The 25,052-nt window shown below is 35.0% G+C and overlaps 2 protein-coding genes and 1 pseudogene across 2 annotated transcripts; 1 reads left to right on the top strand and 2 right to left on the bottom strand.

Annotated features, from left to right (window-relative positions):
* Positions 1-465: 465 nt before the first annotated feature.
* On the bottom strand, positions 466-1,788 carry LOC131636415 (eukaryotic translation initiation factor 3 subunit I-like; annotated as a pseudogene).
* Positions 1,789-3,182: 1,394 nt separating this feature from the next.
* Positions 3,183-5,162, bottom strand: LOC131636416 (tRNA-specific adenosine deaminase TAD2-like). Its single transcript, XM_058907022.1, has 4 exons — positions 4,926-5,162; positions 3,565-3,724; positions 3,393-3,489; positions 3,183-3,273 (listed from the first exon to the last, which is right to left on the bottom strand). Exons 1-4 carry the CDS (start codon positions 5,160-5,162, stop codon positions 3,183-3,185), a joined length of 585 nt encoding a protein of 194 aa, XP_058763005.1.
* An 11,048-nt stretch (positions 5,163-16,210) lies between these two features.
* LOC131636420 (uncharacterized) lies at positions 16,211-17,168 on the top strand. Its single transcript, XM_058907031.1, has 5 exons — positions 16,211-16,390; positions 16,477-16,587; positions 16,695-16,776; positions 16,870-16,965; positions 17,051-17,168. The coding sequence occupies exons 1-5, from the start codon at positions 16,332-16,334 to the stop codon at positions 17,147-17,149; spliced, it is 447 nt and encodes a 148-aa protein (XP_058763014.1). The 5' UTR covers positions 16,211-16,331; the 3' UTR covers positions 17,150-17,168.
* The last annotated feature ends 7,884 nt before the right edge of the window (positions 17,169-25,052 follow it).

A 25,052-nucleotide genomic window follows, 5' to 3' on the forward strand; every position in this document is an offset into this window, starting at 1 on the left:
TGTAATTACTCTTACAATTCCTAACAATAAGAGAATGGAAAGAAAACACATCAGAACTATTATACAATTGCCAAAAATCAATATTGTGCTCTCTTTCTCAAGGCAGGTTTTGCAGCTCAATTCCTAGTTCCTGGCTCATAAATAAGAGTCATAACTCTTGAATTTGGACGGTCTTTAGTCGGAACTCTCACTCATTCGTTGCATTAGTGACTATTGTATCAAGATTGGATTGTCAATCATTATTGCTATTCACCACAATAAAAAAGTGAGTGTGGGAAAACTTAGACAGTGCCAATCATTATTGCTAGCAATGCATTGTATCAAATTGCCCCAACACAAAACAAAACAAATAGGACACCTTTATTCAAAGCAGTCAAGGGAGACATGAGGTAATTAATCAAATAAAGATGAACAACCAGTATTACTTGCATATATTACCAAGACTACTAATAGGAATACCATGACATGACATGACATAATTTATATTAAGTAATTCACAATACACAAACATACATGATCAAGGAGAGGCGACATTGCAACTGCATTGACAGGGCGTTCTGTCACATATGTCTTGATTAGAGACAATGTTCTGCTATCCCAAATCTAATTAATAGCCAGAAGATATCCATAAATATTGCAAAAAAGAAAGGAAACTGGTTAGGTGTATTGCAATAATATCATGATAAAAAATTAATTGAAATGATGATGATGATGGTGATGATACCTTAGCAAACTTATCAAGGGAGCCCGTCAAGAAATGTGAGCCATCAGCAGATTTGGCCAGTGATGTTACTGTCTTTTTGTGGCTGGATTCCTTGTCCGACTCCCTAAGTAGATTTCCTGTCTGCATATAAGCAAGTGAAACAGAATGAAGCAATTGTAGTCGATGGTGATAGTATTACTATTAGCGACTGCTGAGTGTTTGCAAAATAATTATAGGAAATCAGGGCCGACCTCAGAATCCCAAATACGAATAATACACTCTTCTCCGGCACTGATAATGGTTCTGTTGAGGGGGCCCCATATGGCTCTATTGATTCTTCCCTGAGGGCCCTTAATAACAAGCAAAGACTCCCCAGTCTCTGAATAGAACAAAGAAGCATTGGCATTATTAGTATTGGATGTCAGCAAATTTGCAGAGAGATAAGGAAAAATGTTGCTTACGGTCTGCAGGATCTTTTGCAATGCGTTTGACATGGATTGCTGAAGTGAGTTCCATGAATGGGTCAGTGGTGATAACAGCAAGCTTATCACCAACGGAAAAGTCAACAGACCTTGCAGGGGAGTCAAAATTGAAAGTAAACAATTACTGACCACTCTGCACATTCCATAGCTTCGCAGTCTGGTCAGCACTTCCTATAATGAGTCGTCCCGAATCTCCTGCAACCATCCAACCGTCAATTTAACCTACATTTTACAGCATAAAAATACTATCCACGCATTGAAATTGAAGAGGACAAACTTACCAGAGACATCGCAGCACCAAACAGTTGATGTAAACTATAATACAAGGTGTCTTACACTTGCTATTGGTTTAGATACAAAGTGCACCCATATCAGGTGTTACTTCAGCTGTTGCAGAAATCCCTTTCTTCGATTCATTTTTGCTCTTTCTGGAGTCGACAACTTGGTTACTGATGCAAGAAAAGTATATAATCGGTTACACTACAATGAAATCATATACCATAGAACTATACTTGATTTGATTTGGTTACACTATAATGAAATCACAATAGTTCCATGAAAATTATATCTAAACTTTATGCACTCAATAGACATTATCTGCATAGTTGAAAATTAAAACAGGACTACAGAAGAAAGAAGTGTAAGATGCGTACGCTACATACTTAGCGGATTGTTTTCTCGACGCGGTTCCACAACAAGCTTTGTATTTCTTTTTTGAACCACACGGACAGACCTTGTTTCTTGGAATCTTCTGTGATAGAAGGAGCGGCAAAAACAACAAACAAGAATGTCAAAGGAGAACATAATATTATACCAGTATTTGTGAGCAAAATATTTATTTTGAATCACCTCCCAAACCCAAAGGAAACTAATAGCCAACAAACCAAAAAATAGAAAAAAGAAGAGAGAAATTCGATTGCAGCACCAACATCACCATTAACCTGCTCTAGAATCTGTAACAAGGAATTCTTTTTTACATGTCAAGTTGCTAATTTCTGGAAGAAGAAAAAACATAAAAAGAGCATGCACTTTTTGCACCTGTTCCACTTTTTCTCTGCTTTCACAACCACTTCCAGCCATAACCAACTTTACGGTACCCGGCTGAAAAGATGCCCTACCAGCTTGAGCATACGGTTTGCTAGCCTTATCTTTTGTTTGATGTGACGACACTGAAAGATCGGCATCAGCCTTTCAAAACCTAGAATTAATCAGAAAATAGCTACTACTCTTGACATAAATTTCAGAACTAGGAGACAGAATAATAAAACAGTACATCTCCAGATTATGTATAGCCTTCCTCTTTGTTGTCGAACTTGCTTCGAACTGTATCGTCCCAACGATCGAACCTTCGAACCCTTCATCAAAAATGAACCAGCTGTAGCAGTAGCAGTAGCAGCCATTAATAAATTCTCTATACTTAAAACTTTGCTGTGTGAACAAGTTATGTAGTTGTTGTTTGAATACTTCTATAATAGACTAATGAACCATTTATATATAGTTGGTTGAAGAGGGTGTGTGTGTGTGTGGAGATATGAAGGAAGAAACTTGTGGTGGAGAAATGACCCCATATATATTATATGGTTGTAGAAATTAAACGACATATATGTCCCACTATTCACCTATGACCTTGTCTGCTTTGCCAAACCCAATTGAGAGAGGGACTACTCATCCACTACTACCAGCCTCATCTCATTTTTGTCTCCTTATTGTTACTTTTATTAATCTTTCATAAATATAAGATTTTGTATGACTAATTTTTTTTTAATTGATAGTAGTGATATAATTATTGACAAATCAATATTAGTTTACAAATTATCTTAAGAAAATAGAATTTGATATGGATTCCAAATCCTAATGTACATGTGAGAACATTTGTATCATATGGATCATGATCATTAAAGCAATTCAAAAGGAATGATTCATAGAAAGGGGAAATAGATAGAATGAAATGCATTGGAGTGAATCATAATTTCAGGCATAATATTAAAATATACCAATCACAAAATTGGAGAAAATTGCTCGTAGAATGTTCGAAAGAGAAGGACAGCTTCTTTTGCCATTATACCTCCAGCACATTTGAAACCCCTTCTAGGTGGAAAAACAATGTTAATGAGAAGAAATTTAAGAATTACCAATTTATTAACAATAAAGGATGTAGTGGAGAGCTATATGGAGAAGCTTAAATGTTGTTTAGTTAAAATGCATACTTATTAGGTGACACGGCATCACTTAAATGCAATGATAGTATTGATCCACAACCTCCAAATTTATCATTTGAACAGCCATAAAACACTTCCTTTATACCTGATAAATTATTGAATTAGAAAGGATAGCATAAGGACCAGATACATAAACAATTGATGATTTGAAGGAGCATACCTAAATTTGATAAAGCAGGTGCACACATTCTGCACGGTTCACAAGTAACATAAAGACTGCAGTTTGAGAATTTTTTAGCAACTTCAGTCATCGAAAGTCTGTTTTTCTGCCTCTGTTCTAGAAGCAGGTCTATAGCTTCCATTTCGGCATGTCTTGTAGCCTGTAATATATTGATTTAGTAATAATAACAATAAACTATTCAGTAATATTAATGTCTCTATATCTCAAAACACTAAACTTCCAAAATCCAAATTATTGATCAAGACATTTGTTATCAAATTGTAGTACAACAAATTACAATATCTTTTCTTCCTTTCATCATTAACAGAGAGTGAAAACAAATGGTTAATCTAAAAATCTAGCCAAATTATTATTGAAACCTAAAAACAACTCTCTTTTTGGCACAGAGAACAATCTTTTTATACCAAATATTACATAAGAACCTTAAGGAGTCCACTCAGTTTGTACATAATCCACCAGCAACTGGTTAAGAATATATAGAAAATCTAGGGAACCTACTTGGCATGAGATGAGTATGACAGAGTTTGATTTGAGATGTGGATTTGGAATGCAGTTTATTCATGTTAACTGATCATACACAACGGCTCTGAGATGAATATAGAAAATGATAGATCACAGCCATCATAACCAGAAGAAGAAATAATGAACTCAAACTATGTTCGGATTGAGCCTGAGCCAACAAAAGGGATAAGGTCTGGAAAGTGTTCTCTACTAGAGTTTCCTACATTTGCAAACTGTGACAACTAGTACTGTTGTTTGAGTTAAAGCAATAGCTTACTAACTGTAACGATTGAGGAGGGTTGTGGAAGAGGTGGGAAAAATAGTTAGAAATCTAGTTGTTCAGTTGACTTGACAGTTGTGCAGTGAGAAATTCCTGGTGAAGAGAACCTTTCCTCATGTTAGATTCATTGAATAAGAATCTTTATATCAAGTTCTCTATTTTCTTAACTAAACTATATTTTTTCTTTCTCTAGATATCATTTCCTTTTCCAACATTCACTAATATAAAATTATTACGGATCTTATGGCAATCTATAATTTGATGGGCAACAACAAACCAGAGATGCAGAAGTGGACAGAGAAATCAAGCTGCAAACTCCATGGATAACAATCTCACGAATCACCAACATCCACGTTGCAATGAATTTCAATCGAACAACCTCAAACCTAAAAATTCGAATAGAATTTCCCAGTCGATGAAAATTTGGGAAAAAAACGAAGATTGAACCAATTTGATTTGATTTTAAACAAAAAAAATGAACACTAATCCAAAACATACACTACTACTTCTATACTTCTATATAACAATGAAAGATGAATCGAAAAAGTGAGCGACTTACAAGCCATTCCCTATCGCCTTGAAACCCTTCGCGATTAAGTTCCTTAATAGCGACTTCAGTGGATTTATAACCCGCTCTTACACTATCATCAATAACACCTTTATACACAACACCAAATCCACCTTCTCCAAGTATAAAATCAGGCCGAAACTGCTTCGTCGCAAGCCTCAATTCGTTATAGGTAAAAATAAGCACGTTGCTGTATCCAGCACCTTCTCGAAGTTCTTTGATATTCATCGAACCAGCAGCGGATACATTTCCAACCGAATCTGAATCACAGTAAGATCGGTTAAGCGAAAAACGGATAAAATAGATTTTAGAGAAATAAAAATAAAATAAAATGAAATTACCAGTGGAAATGGAATTAGGTTTAGGTTTAGAATCGGAATGGGAAACGTGTTTTTCTTCAATGCTGAAGCAAATCCCCATGAATCTGGATCTAACAGAAACCGCGTTTACACACATTCGATTTTCATTGTTGGAATGAGAGAGTGGATTTTGAACAGTTAGGTTTTAGAGAGAGAGTGAAGAATGATTCAAAGATCAAGAGTGGCATTGCTTTGGGCGTAGAAAGCGCCGAACTAAACGTTCTCAAATCAATCTTGTATTGAAATTATTCAAAATATTCACAATATTCACTTAACTAGTTATTAAGAATAATATTTTGAGTTATAAAAATAAATATTTTTTTAAGTCAATTTAAATTTACACCCGATTTTTAATTTAACGGGAGTAATTGAAATTTAAATATAATAATATTTTTAATTTACACCCGTTTTTAAAAAATCGGGTGTATATTTTCACATGATCAATCATAAATCTACATTTTATTTACAAAAGTGCCACCATGTTTCTTATTTACACCCGTTTTTAGTATATTAGGTGTAAATTTTAAAATTATATTGTTCATTTTGCACTAGTGACACCAACAATTCTAATTTCTGAACATAACACTTTATATTCTTTGTTTTCTGTAGGCTATGATTGGGAGTTTGGAGGGGAAGGGAGAGGATGACTTTGAAAAAGTAAAAGGATTGGATGGAAAGAATTAATGATTTTGATTAGGAGGGTTTGCTTTTATTCATAACACCAAAAATCCTCTAATATGGAGAACTCAAAATTTATATTGAAGGGGTATTTTGGAGGCTTACATGAATTTTCAAAATATCTTTTATGTTTTTATAGTATTCGAAAAATTAAAAATATAGTAATGATATAAACTCTTATGGGCCCGTTTGTTCTGGCTTTTTTTAAAAATGATTTTTATAGTGTTACCAAATTTTGTAAAAAAAAATTTTACAAAGTAACTTTTTATAAAAGCTTTAAATGAAAAATTTGTTTGAATAGTTATTCTTAAAATGTGATTTTATGTATTTCATCTATTTATGGGGAAAAAATTTAGATATCAAATTTTCAAAAAATCACTTAATTTTGAAGCTATTTCAAATAGATTTTCATAAAAATCATTTTTGAAATACAACTTTTTGAAAAAATTATGATTTTGACTAAATTTTGGTCTTCAATTATGTATGTTTATGTTATAGGATGTCAAATTAAGTGTTTCATTTTAGAAAAAAAGAATATAAAAAAATTTGTAATATTTTGAAAAACGGTTTTAGAAAATCTATTTTCAAAAATACAAAGAAAAAATCCATTTTTTTAAAGCTGAAACAAACTGGCCATCATTCTATACAAAATCATTTTTTTTTAAATTATTAAATATTTTCCTATATTTTTTTAAAAATTTGTTTTCGAAAGTCTTCCCCTCCCATCTTCTCCAAACTCCTAAACATTGTCTTAAAAATTCAATTTCATAATTTTTTATTTTCGATATCCTATTGACAAGTCTACCACATTTTCCATATCTTTCTCTGGTCATTCTCTCATATTTGAAAAGAATAAAAAAAAATATTTTCTTTTTTATCCTCTAAAAAATGGATAGCATGATATGGAATCCACAACTAATAAAGTAGTTACTTTATATATATAATTCTAAAAAATCTTCAAAATGCTTTGAATGCAATTCACATGTACTAACAATCTAGACAAACTGGTAGGCATAAAAGCCTAAAGCTTAACGTACTTAGGGTAGTTATACTTATATGCAACTAACATTTCCATCTTTTTTCGTTAACAACACTTTCATCTCTATTTTATCCGCTACAAGTTCAACTTTATTTAACACAATCACCAACTTTTCTTTTAGCAAAATCTACATAGCAGAGATTTATATTAAAGAAAACAAAGATGCACATGTAAATAAATTATGTTACTGATAAGGTGCACACCCTTGCGACATGCCAACACCAAACAGAACTATTTAGAAGATAGATGTAGCTGTGAATATAGTAATTTAAGAAAACAATACAAAGATCTAAATCACAATCTAGCTGTGTTGTTCCCCTTACCAAGAACATTGGTAACAATGATGAAACTTGACGAGTTATTTTCTGTCCACTTGTCTACGGCTTCTTTGCATTACAAGATGCTTATTATGTTTGTCTCATTATGCAGGTCATGATGAAGCAAATTATTGGTGGACCTTATGTTAAGTGTTTAATAATATCTTTATATTAAATTACAAGTCATCACGAATAAAAATTTGGGTTATTTTACTAAATTATACTTTATTGATAGTGTGAAGAAATGAGAATTTAAAAGAGTTGAAAAATTTTACTAATAAATAATAATATTTTTCTATATATCTCAAAATAAATGTCAATAATTGTCATATATTAATAAATAATAATATTTTCTATCTCAAAATAAATGTCAATAATTGTCATGTTTGAAACAATTGTCTCAAAATAAGAATCATGTTTTTAGTCAAAAAAAAAAAAAGAATCATGATTATAACAATTTAAATTTTTAGCTTTTAATTACAACTTTTAATTAATACTCTATTTTTATTATTCTTTTACTTTATATTAGTGATAATTAAAATTATCTTTCTCTTCCCACTACGCCAAAATTGGCTTTTAACAGCACACCTACGACAGCGCTTATGCCCAAAAGCGCTTTGGTAGGTTTGTCTAAAAACAAAATAAAAAATCACGCTAGAAAAGCGCTCTTATAGGGGGGGGGGGTAATGAAAGCGCTTTTCAAAAGCGCTCTTATAGGGGGGGGGGGGGAATGAAAGCGCTTTTTAAAAGCGCTCTTATAGGGGGTAGGTATGAAAGCGCTTTCTAAAAGCGCTCTTATAGGATGGGGTATGACAGCGCTTTTGAAAAGCGCTCTTGTAGGGCTGGGTATGAAAGCGCTTCTGAAAAGCGCTCACGCTAATTTTTTCCAGAAACACGCTATTTTTTCAGAAACAGTCTTCTTCTTCCTCGCAAGTTCTCAACCAGTACTCCTCCTCTCACTCCCTCCGCCGTTCTCAACCACTCCCCGTCCCTCCGTCGTCGTCTCACTCTCACGCCACCGCCGCCGCCGCTGCCGCCGCCGGTCTGTGGGATTTTAGGGTTTTCTTGGTCAAAATCAACACTTCTTGCTTCATCCAACCCATTATTAAGGTACATATATGAATGATTTTATTTGCAATTGATTATATGAATCAACTGATTTGGGTTTGATATTTTAGAAATTTGTATGATACTTTGCTACGGATACTTTGCTAAGGTACACATATGGATGATTTTAGAAATTTCTGTTGCATGAACTGAATCAACTCATAATGAATTTTTTTAGTCTGGTTTTTAATCCTTTAACAAAAATATAGAGAAATGAATATTGTTTGTGTTTGATAAAATATAGAGAAATAGATATTATTAATAAGAAACACCACCATCCTTTACCCAAATTTCTTTGATAAAATTTTGTTTTTGCAAATGACTAGTTTAGTAGCCATTTCATTAATTAATCATTTTCATCCAATATAATCTCTTAAAGATACTTATTTGAAAAGGTAGAGACAATAACTCACTTAGTAGTATGTAGTTTGTAGAGGTGAGGTGACTTTATGAATAAACATGGAAGGAAGAAAAATTAACCTATGAATTAAAAATGGTGCTTTTTATCTCCAGTTGTGAAACTGCTCTTTATCTCCTATTCTTTAAGGTGCAGCTAATTTGATTTCTAATTTGTTTTTTTTTAGGTGCAGGCTTTGCGTCTTTCTTTGACAGTTAGAAACACGATAGTGTCATTTCACGTTGGTCTAGAGCTAGAATAAGACTTGCTAAGGTAAGATACTGGATAATAGTTAATGTTCTCACTAAATGATGTTATGCTATGTATATGGTGCTAATTATTTTTCTTGTGTTTGAGAAGAGGAACACAAAAGTTAGTGTTATTTTTTTTAGTACTCATGTTCATGTCTTCCATTGATGCGATGCTATGCTATGTATATGTGCTAATTATTTTTCTTGTGTTTGCTTCTGAATTAAGGACTTGTTGATTCATGAATCTTTGAATCTTTGAATTGGTCATATTAGCAAGATTCATATATTATTCAATTGTATTAAGTATCTAAGGTAGTAGTAATGTATTCTATTATACGATGACTTATGATTGCCTCTTTGTATCTGCAGAATCTGAATCTCTAAAAGAAAATTGCTTAACCTTGTTCCCAATATATCACCACTCTTCTTTCTCCTTAGTTCAGGTTTGTGCTCTTAACTATACTTAAGTATACTTAAGTTAGGTTGTTATGCTTCAGGTTTTGTTGACTTATTGGAACAATGTTTCGTGAGGTTTTATATAAAAGTATAAGTTTTGAAGTTCTACTGTTATTTTGATTACATGAAAACTTTGGCATACTATTTCGTGAGGTATATTTATATATTTACTTATTTGTGGGATTGAGAATGAAAATGCTATCTTTATTCTAAACCATGATCGTTGTGCACTATGAGCATGTTTGAATGTAATACAAACATTTCAACTCTTCCTCTTGCTATTTTGTAACTTGGTTTATGGAATTCTACAAGTTTTGAAATGGATTGAACTATATTAAAACATGCTCATATATTAAATTGACTTTAAGAGATAAGAAGGAAATATCTATATTTATTTCTGAAATGAAGTGAGATGGGAAACATTCACATTATTCTCTTTCAAATTTTACATTATTCTCTTTCAAATTTTTACTAGTGATTTCATTTTCAACCAGTTTTTTGGTTTGTGGACTTATATTACCTTGAAATAAGGTAATGTCTTCTTTAAGAAATCGGGTATTCTGATTAGGTATTCTATTATGATGATAGCTATTTATTATCTTGACAGAATTCCTTAGTACCTGGTAGAGAAACCAAGAAGCATTTGTTTAGCTTAATTAAGTCATGGATAAGACATGGATGAGATCAAACCGATTGTCGAAAGAGTACGAGAAAGGGGTATGGGAATTCGTTGAGTTTGCGGTTAAGCACTCCGAAGACCCGCTTCGAATGTCGTGTCCTTGCTTGGGTTGCTGTTATGGGGATAAGGTTGACGGGAAACAGTTGGGATCCCATTTACTACGGTTTGGAATTGATAGAAGTTATACATGTTGGACAATGCATGGTGAGAAAAGTAACGGGAATGCTGGGTCGAGTTGTAATAGGAAGTATGCTTCAAACGACGATTGCACAGACACATACGATTGCGATCGAGTCGAAGAGATTGCAGAAGCGCTTGAAGAAGATCTTGCGGATTGTCCCAAAATGTTTGAGAGGTTGGTAAGCGATGCAGAGAAACCGTTGTATGATGGTTGTTCAAAATTCACAAGATTGTCTGCGGTGTTAAAGTTGTACAACTTAAAGGCGGACAATGGATGGTCGGATAAAAGTTTCACAGAGTTATTAGCCCTTATGAAAGATATGCTACCAGAGGATAATGTTCTTCCCAATCGAACGTATGAAGCCAAAAAGATGTTGTCCTCTATTGGCATGAGCTATGATAAGATACATGCATGTCCAAACGATTGCGTTTTGTTTCGAAACGAGTATGCAGCGTTGAATGAGTGTCCTAAATGTGGTGCCCCTCGATATAAGAAAAAGTTGTCTCCTGCTAAAGTCTTATGGTATTTTCCTATAATTCCGAGATTTAGACGCATGTATCGTAGTGAGATCGATTCAAGACACTTGACTTGGCATGCAGATGAAAGAATTATTGATGGAAAGTTGCGACATCCGGCAGACTCACCACAATGGATGAAAGTTGATACTGAATATCCTGAATTTGGAAAAGAAGCAAGAAACCTTCGGTTGTCATTGTCTACTGATGGAATGAACCCGCATGGTATTCAAAGTATCTCGCATAGCACATGGCCTGTGATTCTTATGATCTATAACCTACCTCCGTGGCTATGTATGAAGCGTAAGTACATGATGTTATCAATGCTAATTTCTGGGCCTAAACAACCAGGGAATGACATAGACGTATACTTGGCACCGTTAATCGAAGATTTAAAGTTTTTGTGGGACAACGGTGTGGAGGTTTACGATGGGTATAGGAAGGAAAGTTTCAACTTGAGGGCGATGTTGTTTGGAACAATTAATGATTTTCCAGCATACGGAAATTTATCCGGGTACAGCAATAAAGGTCAAAAGGCGTGTCCCGTTTGTGAAGATGAAACCGATACGACACGATTGGATCTTTGTCAGAAGAATGTCTTTCTCGGTCATCGTAGATTCTTAAATTCTAATCATCACTACCGTGGGTGGAGAAAAGCATTCAACGGAAAGGCCGAACATGGTACAGCCCCGCCTTTTTTGTCAGGTGATCAAATTTTTGAAAAGGTGAAAGATGTGAGCACTCAGTTTGGCAAGCCTTTTGCACATTCACTTGTCAAGGGTGGGTGGAAGAAGAAGTCCATTTTTTTTGAACTTCCATATTGGAAGTCGTTGTACGTAAGACATTTCCTGGATGTTATGCATATTGAAAAAAATGTATTTGACAGCGTTATAGGTACGTTACTCAATATACCAGGAAAGTCTAAGGATGGCGTTAACATAAGGAATGACATGGTAAACATGGGGATGAGAACTGAATTGAGACCCGTGACGAAAGGAAGATGAACATATCTGCCACCTGCTGTTTACACTCTATCTAGAAAGGAGAAGAAAACATTGTGTAAGTTCCTCAGTGAAGTTAAAGTTCCAGAAGGCTACTCTTCAGATATTAGAAGACTTGTGTCCATGAAAGACCTCAAGTTAAAGAGTTTGAAGACGCATGATTGTCATGTTATAATGGAACATTTTTTACCAATAGGTATACGTTCTATTCTGCCAGAAAAAGTAAGAAGCGCAATAACTAAGCTGTGTTTCTTCTTCAGGTCAATTTGCAGTAAGGTGGTCGATCCCGCGATCTTACCAACATTGCAAAAAGAGATAGTTGTTACTTTATGTGATCTTGAAATGTATTTTCCTCCCTCGTTTTTTGACATAATGGTTCATCTAGTCGTTCATCTTGTGAAAGAGACACAATTGTGCGGACCAGCTTATATGAGATGGATGTACCCTGCTGAACGTTATATGAAAATATTAAAAGGGTACGTGAAAAACAGAAGTCGACCGGAGGGTTGTATTGCCGAATGATACGTTGTTGAAGAAGCGGTTGAGTTTTGTACTGAATATCTGTCAAATGTTCAATCAATTGGACTCCCCAAATCTCATATTGTCGAAAAAAAAGAAGGAAAAAGGCTAATTGGAAATAAAGTTGTGACAGTATCAATGGTCGAACGGGATCAAGCGCACTTGTATGTTCTGCACAATGAGATTGAGGTTGAGCCGTATGTTGAAATGCACAAGGTTGTTCTCCGAGATTTAAATCCAAATAGAAATGAGAACTGGATAGTACGAGAGCACAATCGAAGTTTCATACCGTGGTTTAGGGATCATATTTATTCAAAGTATCGTTCAGATCATGCTTCAGTAACAGAAAGGTTGAGATGTTTAGCCTATGGTCCAAGTGTAATTGTGCTTTCTTATAGCGCATACGCAATTAATGGATACACATTTTATACCAAAGAACAGGATGATAAAAGTACTATGCAAAATAGTGGTGTTACCTTGGTAGCTGAAGCAATGCACATATCAAGTGCGAATGACTTAAATCCGAAATTTGCAAATTTGTCATATTTTGGGGTTATCGAGCGCATTTTGGTGTTTGATTACGCGAAGTTTCAGATTCTTGTATTTGGTTGCAAGTGGGTTGAAAATAATAGTGGCATACGAATGGATAAGTCAGGATTTTTGCAAGTGGATCTCAATAGGGTAGGGTACAAAGATGAGCCTTTCATTTTAGCCTCTCAAGCTAAACAAGTGTTCTATGTCAATGATCCGACAAGTACGAAATGGTCTATAGTGCTTTTATCTAACAAAATAGTAGATGAAAACATTGAAGATCAAGGTGATATTGATGTTGGCATTGAATCTTGTACAAGAAACGATCATAATGAGAATGAATCTTGTACTAGAAATGATCATAATGAGGGTATTTGGATCAATCCAACCGTCCGCGTTGTTAAGAGACGCGTAGAACACAATCCTACAAAGAAAAGAAAGAGACGTTAGTGATAAAGGTAATAGTATACATATTCCGACTAATTTGTTTTATTCAATTTGTACCGATTGTTTTAATCAATAGTATAGTACTTATTCAATTTTGGTGCATATTCTCGTTTTGTACATAACTTTTGAACCATGTATCCGTTTGTCGACTTCTTTACATGTAACTATACTATTTTGACGATTCCGGAGCTGCTCATGCACTTATATGTTCATTTCGGGACTGTTTTTTATCGGTTTTGCTTATGCCCGTAATCAAAAGTCGGGCTTAGGGTCTGAATTTCGGAAAACCGACTTTATTTTTGAGTCCGTGGGGACGTTTTACCATAGCCATGTAAATTTTGTTCAATTCCGACAACTTTATTTTTTGACGCTTATTTTGATTTGTACCGATTTCGTTTCCGATTTACTTGTACATGCATGGTTTGACTTCCATTTTACTTGTATAGATTGTTAGCTTATTAATAGTGTACTAATGTGCTTTAGTTTGTTTGATACAGGTTAAATGGCTCCGGATAGAGATGCTCCACCTGAAAACTCACAAGAAAGAGATGCTCAAGAAAGAGATGCCACGGATACAAATGCTCCACCTGATACTGAAGCAAAAGAAGTTGCACGAGGCATCACTATCATGAAGGGAATCGTTCGACATAGAGACCAAGGATTAGTATACCGATTGGAATGGAATTCTGATAAACAAGCAATTGGTCCTAATTCTGCAAAGTTGACAAGTTATATTGGTACACTTGTTCGTATGCATATTCCGGTCTCCGTAGCTAGATGGAATATGAAAAGCGAAGACTTGGATGCGAAAAAAAAAGCAATTTGGGACGAGCTTCAGGTATATATCATATATGGTTAATTGTTGTTATTATCTTGATGATAAATTGTTTAAATTACTTATACTAACACACTATGAGTATGTTTTTTTGCAGAGGACTTTTGAGATACCAGATGATCGTAGACGCTACATACTTGGTTTGGCCGACAAAAGATATAGAGGGTGGAAAGCTTTTTTGACAAACACTTATCTTAAGGATAAAGATGGAAACTTTCTTGAAGAGGCACCGGGACGGCCAAAAAAGTATGAGATCTTCATTGGTAAAGAAGATTGGGCTAAGTTTGTAGAGCAAAGAGATGAAGATTTTCGGAAAAGGAGTGCCAAGAATAGTGCGAGAGCATTCAAACCCGCATATCCATACAAAAAAGGGCGTTTGGGATATGCACGCTTGGAGGATAAAATTGTAAGTAAATAGAAATGCGTTTTAATTAATTGTCTAAATGTGTTTTATTTGACGATTTTATCTTTTGTGTCAATGCATAGTTAGAGGAGACTAAAAGTGAGGAAACCTCACTTCCTGAACATGTGTTGTGGAGGGAAGCTCGTGTGGGCAAGGATCATGCTGTCGATCCCGAAGTTCAGAGAGTTTTTACTGAATGTGTAAGTATAATACTGTGTCTTTAATTAAATCAAATGTTTTTTAATATATAAATGATTTTTTAATGTAAATGAATTACAGGAGACCTTGTCGCAATCGGCATCCACCGGTGAGGGGAGCGTACTTAGTAGAGCACTAGATGCTCCTGAGTATCCCGGTCGGGTGAGGGGTAAGGGTCATGGTGTGACTCCAACCTCTTTTTACAAGAGTCCTAGGAGAAGAAATCCTTCAAATGAAGAAGTGTTGCAAAAGTTGGCGGAATTGCAAGCACAAGTCTCTGAATTGCAAAGAGATAAAGAGGCGTATATGAGAGAAAAGTGCAACACTTCATCGGTGAAAGAAACTAGTGATAAGGCTAGTATCAACTATCAAAGGAAATTTCCCGAGGTAATTATAATTTTTTTTCCTTTTAAATTGTTCTATTTTATTAATGATAATGACTTTATATTTACTATTGGTTTAGGGCATTTCATCTTGCCAACTATACTTATCGGAACCGAGTTATCGACTAGTTGGCAAGGGAAAAGTGCACAACACTTTGGGAGATTTACTTCACCATAGACCGCTCCCGGATGGACACCTGAAAGTATCGGTGGATGTTGTAGTAGATCATGATGCGATGCTACCGGTACCTGACATGGTCTCAGAGACGACATTGCTGCGAGATGCAATAGGATCATTTGTTGCATGGCCCTCGGAGCTCATTACCATTAGTGATGAGGTATATTGAAAACGATTATGAATCATTTAGTTTTCGAATGTCAATTCTAAACCGTTTATTAATTATTTTTTACATTTTAATTTTAGACTGCTCCTATAAAACCCACAGTTAAGGGTAAAGGGATTTTACAGGAGGAGGAGTCCGTTGCATCACTAAAAGAGGTACATTTAAAGTGTTAATAATTAATCTGAATCTAAATTTGCATGATTTTATATTTTACATAACTTATATGATTTTTAGGCATCCGCTCGAGAGTCACAACAAGTGACGCAGCAAGTTCGTACCGTACCACCCACTGGTCCTCCGAAGCCAGCGGGAAAAAAAGGCGGTGCTTTTGTGCCTCGGTACCGGTCGACGCTCGCAACAATGGTTGATATGTCCGATTTGAAGGATGGTGCTTTACGTGAAATCGTTATGGATGAGAGTGTCTTCGGTATTGAATTCAAGTCACTTATTACACTTGATGACTTGGAGGAGATTTTTAAGCATGATCAACTAGGCGTCAATAACATGCACTCATACATTCGGTAATATTCCCTCATCCGATATATTATTTAATTAGTCCCACAATATAATTTATTTACACATTTCAATGAAAATAATCTAATGTTTATTATGTTTTTATTTAAGGTTGTTGTATGACAGAGTGTTGCGCGGGACTCCGTTGTCTAACAGATTCCGTTTCGTGTCTTCCGCCCACTGCAGCGGAATGGCAATTGATTCGGAACCGGAATCAGTTAGATAGCGCTTAGTAGATAGATTCATGTCCACCGGCAATACAGAATGTCTGCATCTTTGGGCGTATAATACCCGACCAGTAGGGTTAGTTTCTCATTCTTTGTTCATCTAATCTCTGTTTCTTTTGTGTATAGCAAAATTTTCATATAACCTATTGTTTTTATTTATAGAGCACACTGGTTGCTGCTTGCTATCAACCCTATAAGGGAAGTCGTGTATTATCTGAATTCGGTAAATGGTGAATGGACCAATTATCCGGCCATGAAGGACATCGTTGATTTGTAAGTGGGATCGTTCTAAATATATATTCGTGTATATTTATATATATATATATTTACTTATTTGTGGGATTGATCTAAACATATGCTTTTATATATTTGTTAATTAGATCAATACAAGTGTTCCGAAGTCAACGGGACGCACAGGTATCCCGAACTAAATCTAGCAACATTACTTGGATCCAAGTGCAGGTACATTATTTTTCACAATGTTGCTTATAATATATTTATGCTACTTGATAAAACAATGCACAACTATAGAATCTTATTTGTTTTTCTATGTAGTGTCCGCAACAGAAAAACAGTTACGATTGCGGATACTTTGTATTGAGGTTTATGAAAGAAATCCTTCAGGCAAATCAATTAGAGATTCCGCTCACGGTATGAATTTATAACTTAAGATAATTTCATATAATTTATTACATTTAACTAAATGTATCATTCATATTTTGTTTTTGTTTTGTAGTACCTTGACGAATTCCGTGCCGCTGGATACCCGAGACTTAAGTTGGAAGAAATAAAAGAGAATTTGTGTCATTTTTATATTAAGCGCTTTTTCATGTAGGATTTGTGTCGAATTGAAGTACTATAATATTATTGATGTTGTAATGATATATATATATAATTTTGGATATTATAATGGTATTATATTAGTATATATATATATATATATATATATATATATATATATATTGTCTTACTGATGGCTGAAATAATATCGTCGAAAATAAATTACAGGTCGAAAATATTACAGGCTGAAAACATATTACAGGTCGAAAATATTACAGGTCGACTGGGAGGATTAAATTACAGGCTGCACATTAAAATACCTCATTTAGCTACTAAAGCGCTTTTTAAAAAAACGCTCTTAAAGGCCCACATACTAAAGCCTTCTTTTTAAAAGCGCTGCCAAAGATTACTAAAAAAGCAAAAAAAAAAAAAAACAACATACTAAAGCGCTTTTGTAAAAGCGCTCTTATAGGGGGGGCTATCAGAGCGCTTTTTCTGGAAAAAACGCTCTTAAAGCCCACCCTATAAGAGCGCTTTTACAAAAGCGCTTTAGTATGTTGCGTTTTATTTTTATTTTTTACTCTCACAGGTGGGCCTATCACAGCGCTTTTCTGGAAAAAGCGCACTTAAAGGGGGGCCTACCAGAGCGCTTTTTCCTGAAAAGCGCTCTTAAAGGGGGGCCTACAAGAGCGCTTTTTCCAGAAAAGCGCTCTTATAGGGGGGCCTACCAGAGCGCTTTTAAAAGCGCTTTCGTAGCCTATGCCAGCGCTGGCTTTGGCAGCGCTTTAAAGTGCTGTTAAAACCCAAAAAAAGCGCTCTTGTAGCTGTTCCGTGTTGTAGTGTCCTTATTGTTATATTTTCTTAATATATGAAAAAAAAAATGTCAAATATTACATTTATTTTGGGATTGAAGGAGTATAACAGAAAAAGAAAAAAACATTAAAGATTTATTAAAATTATTTAGTTTATTATATTATATCAAACTAGATCTAACAACAAAACTCATATATGTATATATATTCACTTAAATTCGTTGACAGAGAAAATTCACTTTGATTGAGTTTAGGATTTTCTGATTTGAAATTATGGGAATGGGACGGGTAAGACATACTAATAGTCACCCTGAATCTTTTTCCAAATCCATCCGGTTAGTAATTTAAAATATTAATTGTTTGATTAATACATTAGTATTTTTGTTTGCACTTTATTATTTGAAATGTATATTTGAAAATTTGAAAATTATTTTAATTGATTATTTTCAATACATGTTGATGTTTGTAAGAATCCAGGGCAAATTATTGATAAAAAAAACCAACTTTTAAAAAGTAATTTTAATACAAAAATGCAGGTGAAATAGAGATACTTGAATTCGTTTGTGATAAATTTTAATTTTAGTTATTTTATGTAAAACAGAGAATGAGTATTTAATTAGAACTCGAGTTAGAATACGGGCAAAGTCTCATCCCCATCCTTTTTCGTTGTGATGCCTACGTTTTGTAAGTTTAAGAACTATTTAAAACTCTAATCTATCTATATTTTAGATAGATGAAATTTGGTTTTTCTAATATACTTTACTCTCTCCTTCTTAAGTCTAATATTATTAAATTTAGTGCCTAAATATAAACGATAAATGATGTAAGTTAATAAACTTTGATACCAACTAAAAATTTAGATCGAAATCTTCATTTTTTACAAAACTAACTTTTTCATTTTTTACAAAACTAACTTTTAAGTGAGAGATATCATTAACTAACATATAAAATTAATTTTTTTAACCAGAATAGAAAATATTGTGACACTGAATGAGTATAACTTTTTCTGTCTTTCTATAAACTAAATCCAAGAGTTGGATTCAAAGAATGTAACAAGATTTGAAAATTTCTTTAGCCATCTCCCTATGGGGTCACCCCCAGCGAAAATTCAAAAATACCCCTGCTTCGGAAATGAACTTCCAAAGCGCTTTTTTTTTTTAAAAAATTTCCATAATTCGGAAGTGCATCTCCGAAAACACCTCATGGGGGGTGTCTTCGGAGATAAACTTCCGAAAACACCTCATGGGGGTGAATTCGGATGTTCATTTCCGAATTATGCAGAAACTGTGTTTTTTTTAATGTTTTTTCTTAAACAGTCTCGCATTTTAATTAAACGCAAACGGCAAATAAAATAAGCGACATATAAACAGAAAATACTAATATGATAAATAAAATCCAAAAACACTGTGCGAAAGATACAATCCGAAAGCAAAACAAAACAAAATAAAACACGTCAAACAAAACAAAAACACGTTATTCTGCCCGACGAGCGTTACAAAATACACATCAAACAAAACAAAAACACATTATTCTGCCCGACGAGCGAACTCCTCCGAATGAAGATACTGATACCAATCCTCATCCCACTCAGTCTCAGAACCATCAGCATCAACCACGACTCTCACGCCAGATAGTTGAGCTTGAGCATCCGGGCCCCGGGCCCCCTGGGAACGAGAAGTAGAGCCGGTCGAAACCTTCTTCTTCTCCTTCACCTCCTTCACTCCGCGAGAGCACGAAGTAGAGCCGGTCGAAACCTTCTTCTTCTCCTTCACCTCCTTTTTTCCCTTAGCGCCACCCATTCCTGCGTAAAAATGAAGAAAGAAAGGTCCATGAGATCTCCTTTTATAAAAGAAGAAAGGGGACAAAAACGCTTGGGAAACGGACAAGTCATTAAAGAACAAAGGAGGTGAAGCAGAACGCATGCACACAAACTTCAAAGAAACATGCATAATAAACAAAGACGTTAAAAATAAAGTACTTGCAAATTAAAACGGACACTCCCTACCCTGTGTAGCTGACGCAGTCTGGGTCTCCCTACCCTGTCTGATGCGTGTTGGTTGGTTGCCTGACATGTTCCTGTAAACAATTGAAATCGATTAATATGCGAGACAAAATAAAAAACTAAAAAATTTGAACTTCTGATACAATTCGGAAGTTCATTTCCGAAAACTGGGATGGAGGTGTTTTCGCAAATGAACTTCCGAAACATCGCTGCGATGGGGTTTTCTGAAACTTCCATGGCAGACCCCAAAATCAAACATAAAACCAATTCAAAAAGCTTCTAAACAACCTAAATACTACTAACAACCAGTCCATATATCATTTATGCAATTGAAATCCTAAATAACATGCATTTGAATAATGAATCTAACAAATTTAAAACTTACAAATTGAGCGATTTGTGGGCTTTTGAATGTTGTATAGCAATGTGATTGGAGCCTTGATGCAGCCTTGGAAGTGTGTTTGCACAAATTTTCGCCTTTGCTTGTTTTTGATTTGAGTTAGGGTAAATGAATGGGGAGGGGGAGTGTTTTAATAAATCTGCAGAACGCGCAGTATTTCGGAAGTGAACTTCCGAAATGCTGTTTTCGGAAATGAACTTCCGAAATAAGACAATTTTTTCAAAAAAAAGGCGTTTTCGGAGATGCATCTCCGAAAACACCTTTTTCTTACATTTCGGAAATGCATTTCCGAAGTCAGGGGTAGTATGGGGTTTTCACCAGAGGTGAACTAGAAGGTATGGAGGTTGGCAAAGAAATTCTCCGAGATTTTTCTAAAAAGAGACAATAGTAGTAAATATGAGAACGTGTGGTCATAAAGAGGCGACAAAAAACTGAGAATGAAAATGAAAGTGAATTCAACATTTCTCTAGAATCTGTATAGAATCAACTAACTTGAATAAACAAGTTATGGGTCAATAGAAATTTTGTATCCATGAAAGGAACGTGTATGTATGGGTCATTTATGACATAGGTATGGTACCACTGTCTTGTACTTATGGGATGCATGCAATGCATGTATCTCTAGTATATTCATTTTGAGACATTATGGGCACCATGAAAGAAAGAATAAACACCATTCAATCGACATATTTTGATATTGTTTTGCCGAATGAGACATTTGGATATTAAAAAGAGTTTAAAATGTGGATTAAAATATTTAAGTGAAGTTTAGTTGTTGAGTTTTTTTAATGAGAAATTGGTTGTGTTATATCTTTCTTTTGGTACTATTGTGTTATATTAATAAACTAAATGATTGAGGATAAAATTTAGGTAGGATAGTAGGTGGTTTTATGTTAATCTATACCATACTTTGAAAACTAGAGTTATATTCAATTCAAAAGGAAATATAAGAAGAAAAATGGTTGAAAAGTTGATGATACATCAATTGTTTAGTTATTATTTTAATATATATTTTGTTTTGAACAAGTATTTAATTATTTAATTATTTTTTTACTATATAAAATAACTTTATAGTACTATGCAATAACAATATGAATTTTAAATTATATCTCATTATGAAAATAATTATATAGAATTTCCAAATTTTAAATAATTAAACACATTTATAATCAAAGGAGAAAGTAATACTACTATAATTTTATCATAGATTTAAAGATATAGGTTTCTTTTGTTTTTTATTATTTGAAAATTTTATCATACAATAATTGGCACAATCTTTTAACAAAAGTTTGTTAAAAGATTGTTAAATATTTAAGAAAATTGAAGATGATTCATTGACAATTCAATTATGTTGGCATTTCAATATAACAGCAATTCTAAGCATTATCTCTAAAGATATTATTGATATGAATATTAGAAGAAGAAAAAAAAAAAGATAACTGAGACATAAATCACCCATCAAAACAACATTAGCAACGAAAAAAAAGAAACAATGATAAAAGCCAAATTTATCATTAATTTAAAAATCATCTCTAATTAAACTAAACAATTGATACCAACAAACTAGATCTTCAACAAAATAATCTGCATCAGCTAATTTATCTGCACACATATATATTCTCCCTTTTATATAGATGTGAAAAATTCTAAAGTAAAAAATTGTTGTAATTAATTTATACAAAGCTTGTTTAAATACGAAGATTAAAATTATGATTATAATCTAATGCGGAATATATGAGTATCGTACAAATACAACCTTAGACTTTTGTTTGTTGTTCAAAAAAGTTTATATGCTTTTTGATTAAATTTTAAGGATATTGCATAAAATAATTTTAATGTATAACGATGGAAGATTATACGAAAAAAAAATTCAAATAACCATGTTTAATAATTTATTTACACCAAAAATCATCTTTTCGGAAAAATTACCTGTATGACCAGGTTTCAGAGGTGGTCTCCACATAGGAGCCACCTCTGGTGGCGCCAAAGACAAATTTTCTATAACCCATGCGCCACCCCAGGTGGCATCAATGTCCATTTTCTTCTTTCAAGCCACCCAAGATGGCGCCTATGTACATATATATCAATGTCCATTTTCTTCTTTCAAGCCACCCAAGATGGCGCCTATGTACATATATATATATATATATATATATATATATATATATATATATATATATATATATATATATTTTGTTTTTTTTTTTTTAATTGTTTATATACTATTTTTTTTTTATTAATAAAATTGTTTTTAACATAAATAAATAATGAAACACCACATGTCATTCATTCCAAACATTACAAATACAAGAAATGCAGAAACAACATTACAAATACGGTCATACAGTTCAAACATTACAAATACGGTAAAAAAAAGAAAATTTATAAAACATGGATATTATGCTATTCACGACCCCTCCGACCATGACCCCTCCGACCCGGCGTCGGACCATGACCCCTCTCACCGCCAGTTCCGCAATCTGGAACTGTTCAAATCCGGTTGGAAGGATCTCGACGACCCACTTCTCCACGCCCCCCCTATTCCTTGGTTGTTCTTGCTGTGTCTGGGTAGGTGGGCCTCGTATTAGCCCCTCCATGCGCTCGTTGGACATGTATTCTTGTATGTTGCTGTCAAATAGTCGGGTCCCCATGCCCTCAAAGATTTGTCTTGGCGGTGGAGTTGCGTCACATGGTCGATAAAACCCAGCGCTTGATTGACCTTGAAAAAATGGCATTGTTTGTTGGGGTGTGGTGTACCCATATTGTTGGTGTTGTGGAAATTGGGATGTGGGGTATCCATGTTGTTGGTACTGTGACGATTGAGTGGTCATTTGCTCGTTTGGGTCGTAATTGTCATCTAGACCCATGTCGGGGCTGGGTTGCCTATTGTAGCTGGAGGGGCCGGCGTCGCCGTGTTGTTGGGTGAAGGCCCATGATTGTTGCTGGATGGGTTGCCTAGTGGAGGAGGAGGGGCCGGCGTCGTAGTGTTGTTGGGTGAAGCCCCACGATTGTTGTTGGACGGGTAGCCTAGTGGAGGGGTCAGCGTCACGGAGTTGTTGGGTGAAGCCCCATGATTGTTGTTGGATGGGTTGACTTTGGTAGGGCGTTGTTGGTGTTGTTTGATATTCCTCATGGTCAGGTTGTTCGGATGTTTGGCGTTGTCGGCGTTGTTGGCGTTGTTGGCGTTGTTGGGGTGGTTGTTGGGGTGGTTGTTGTGCGTATTGTTGTTGGCGGGGGTCGTGTAGGTAGTAGGGGTCGGACACATACATATCGGGGGTTGTGACTGTTCTATACCAAGCAAGGTATCCCGCGGTTGGAAACATGGGGAGTTGGGCAACAGGGAATTGTAGCAGACGGCTGCGACGCTGCTTCCACATCTCACAAAATTCAGGTGCGAATGTACGATAATATGCGTGGTCCCATTGATTGTTAACTCTTTTAATATGCCAGCGACCCAAATCAATGGGCAGACCAAGTAACATATAAACATCCTCTAGAGTAACAGTACACTCACCTATTGGAAGATGAAACGTGTGGGTTTCAGGCCTTCATCGCTCTTGTAAGGCAAGGATGAATTTTCTGTCTATGGTGTTGTTGCTGACTTTTATGATATGTCCGAAGCCACATGCTTGGAGATTCGGAATAATCCTCTCGTCGGGTTCAACATAAGCGTGAGAACGTGTACGGAATCGGTCAACAGCCTAAGAACCACAAATAAATCGATTAAACTGGATATCATATACGCATAGATGTTTAGAAATAAATAAGTATAAACTTACATAGGTCGCCAAATTCGCTCTAGTTCCTCTGTGTGTTTCACCCATGGTAAGAAGTTGTTGTTGAGCCATTTTCAAGAACTCTTTAAGTTTTCTGCGGATTTGAAAATGCAAAGTGGTTTTTTGAAGAAGAAGAATATATGTTGGTGAAAAGAAAGCAAGTCTATGAGAGTATTTATAGAGGGTTGGTGGTTGCTGATGTTAAGTGCATGAGGGCCAAGTGGTGAGCATGCATGTGATACAGATATCAAAGTGATAAAGATGGGTTCACATGCATTCTGTGTTGAAATGACCATGCATTCCCGTGTTTTGTGCTGACTTTGTCTAAGCATGCATGCATTAATTGTTTCTGGCAGAATAGACTAGGCCTGCATCCCGTGTTCGGTGCTGAATTGTCTAGGCATGCATGCATACAGTATTTCGATGCAGGTAGATCACATGCTGGCGGATCAGATTAGGATTTTGGCAGTGGGGACCACTAGACAAAATTAGGGCAAAAAAAAACAAAAAAAAAAAGAAATTTCACTAATGCGCCACCCCAGGTGGCGCCATGCTGGGAAAAGTTACTCTAATGCGCCACCCCAGGTGGCGCCTACATGCTTTTGTTATTTTTTTTTTTGAAAATTTAGGGTTAGGGTTTTCTATGTTATTTTTTTTTTATTTTTAGGGTTTAGGGTTTTTTCTAGTTCTATGTCACCGAAAATAATTAGCATACAGTCTTCGCATGTGATTGTACAGTGTACACTGCTCAGTATGGTTGTGTCTGGTCAAGTCGGCAAAACTGTAGTTCACTAGTGTCAAGCACACCTCAAATCAACTCAGGCATTCATTTTCCGTCAACTTTATTCGCATGTGATTGTACAGTATGGTTGTGTCTGGTCAAGTCGACTGTGCAGCAGCTCAGCAGTGTCATACATACCTCAAATCAATTGTGAAACAGTCTGGTGTGCAGCAGTGTCATTTATTCA

The sequence above is a fragment of the Vicia villosa genome, unplaced genomic scaffold (genome assembly GCF_029867415.1).
Source record: "Vicia villosa cultivar HV-30 ecotype Madison, WI unplaced genomic scaffold, Vvil1.0 ctg.001719F_1_1, whole genome shotgun sequence".
NCBI classification, from domain to species: Eukaryota; Viridiplantae; Streptophyta; class Magnoliopsida; order Fabales; family Fabaceae; genus Vicia; species Vicia villosa.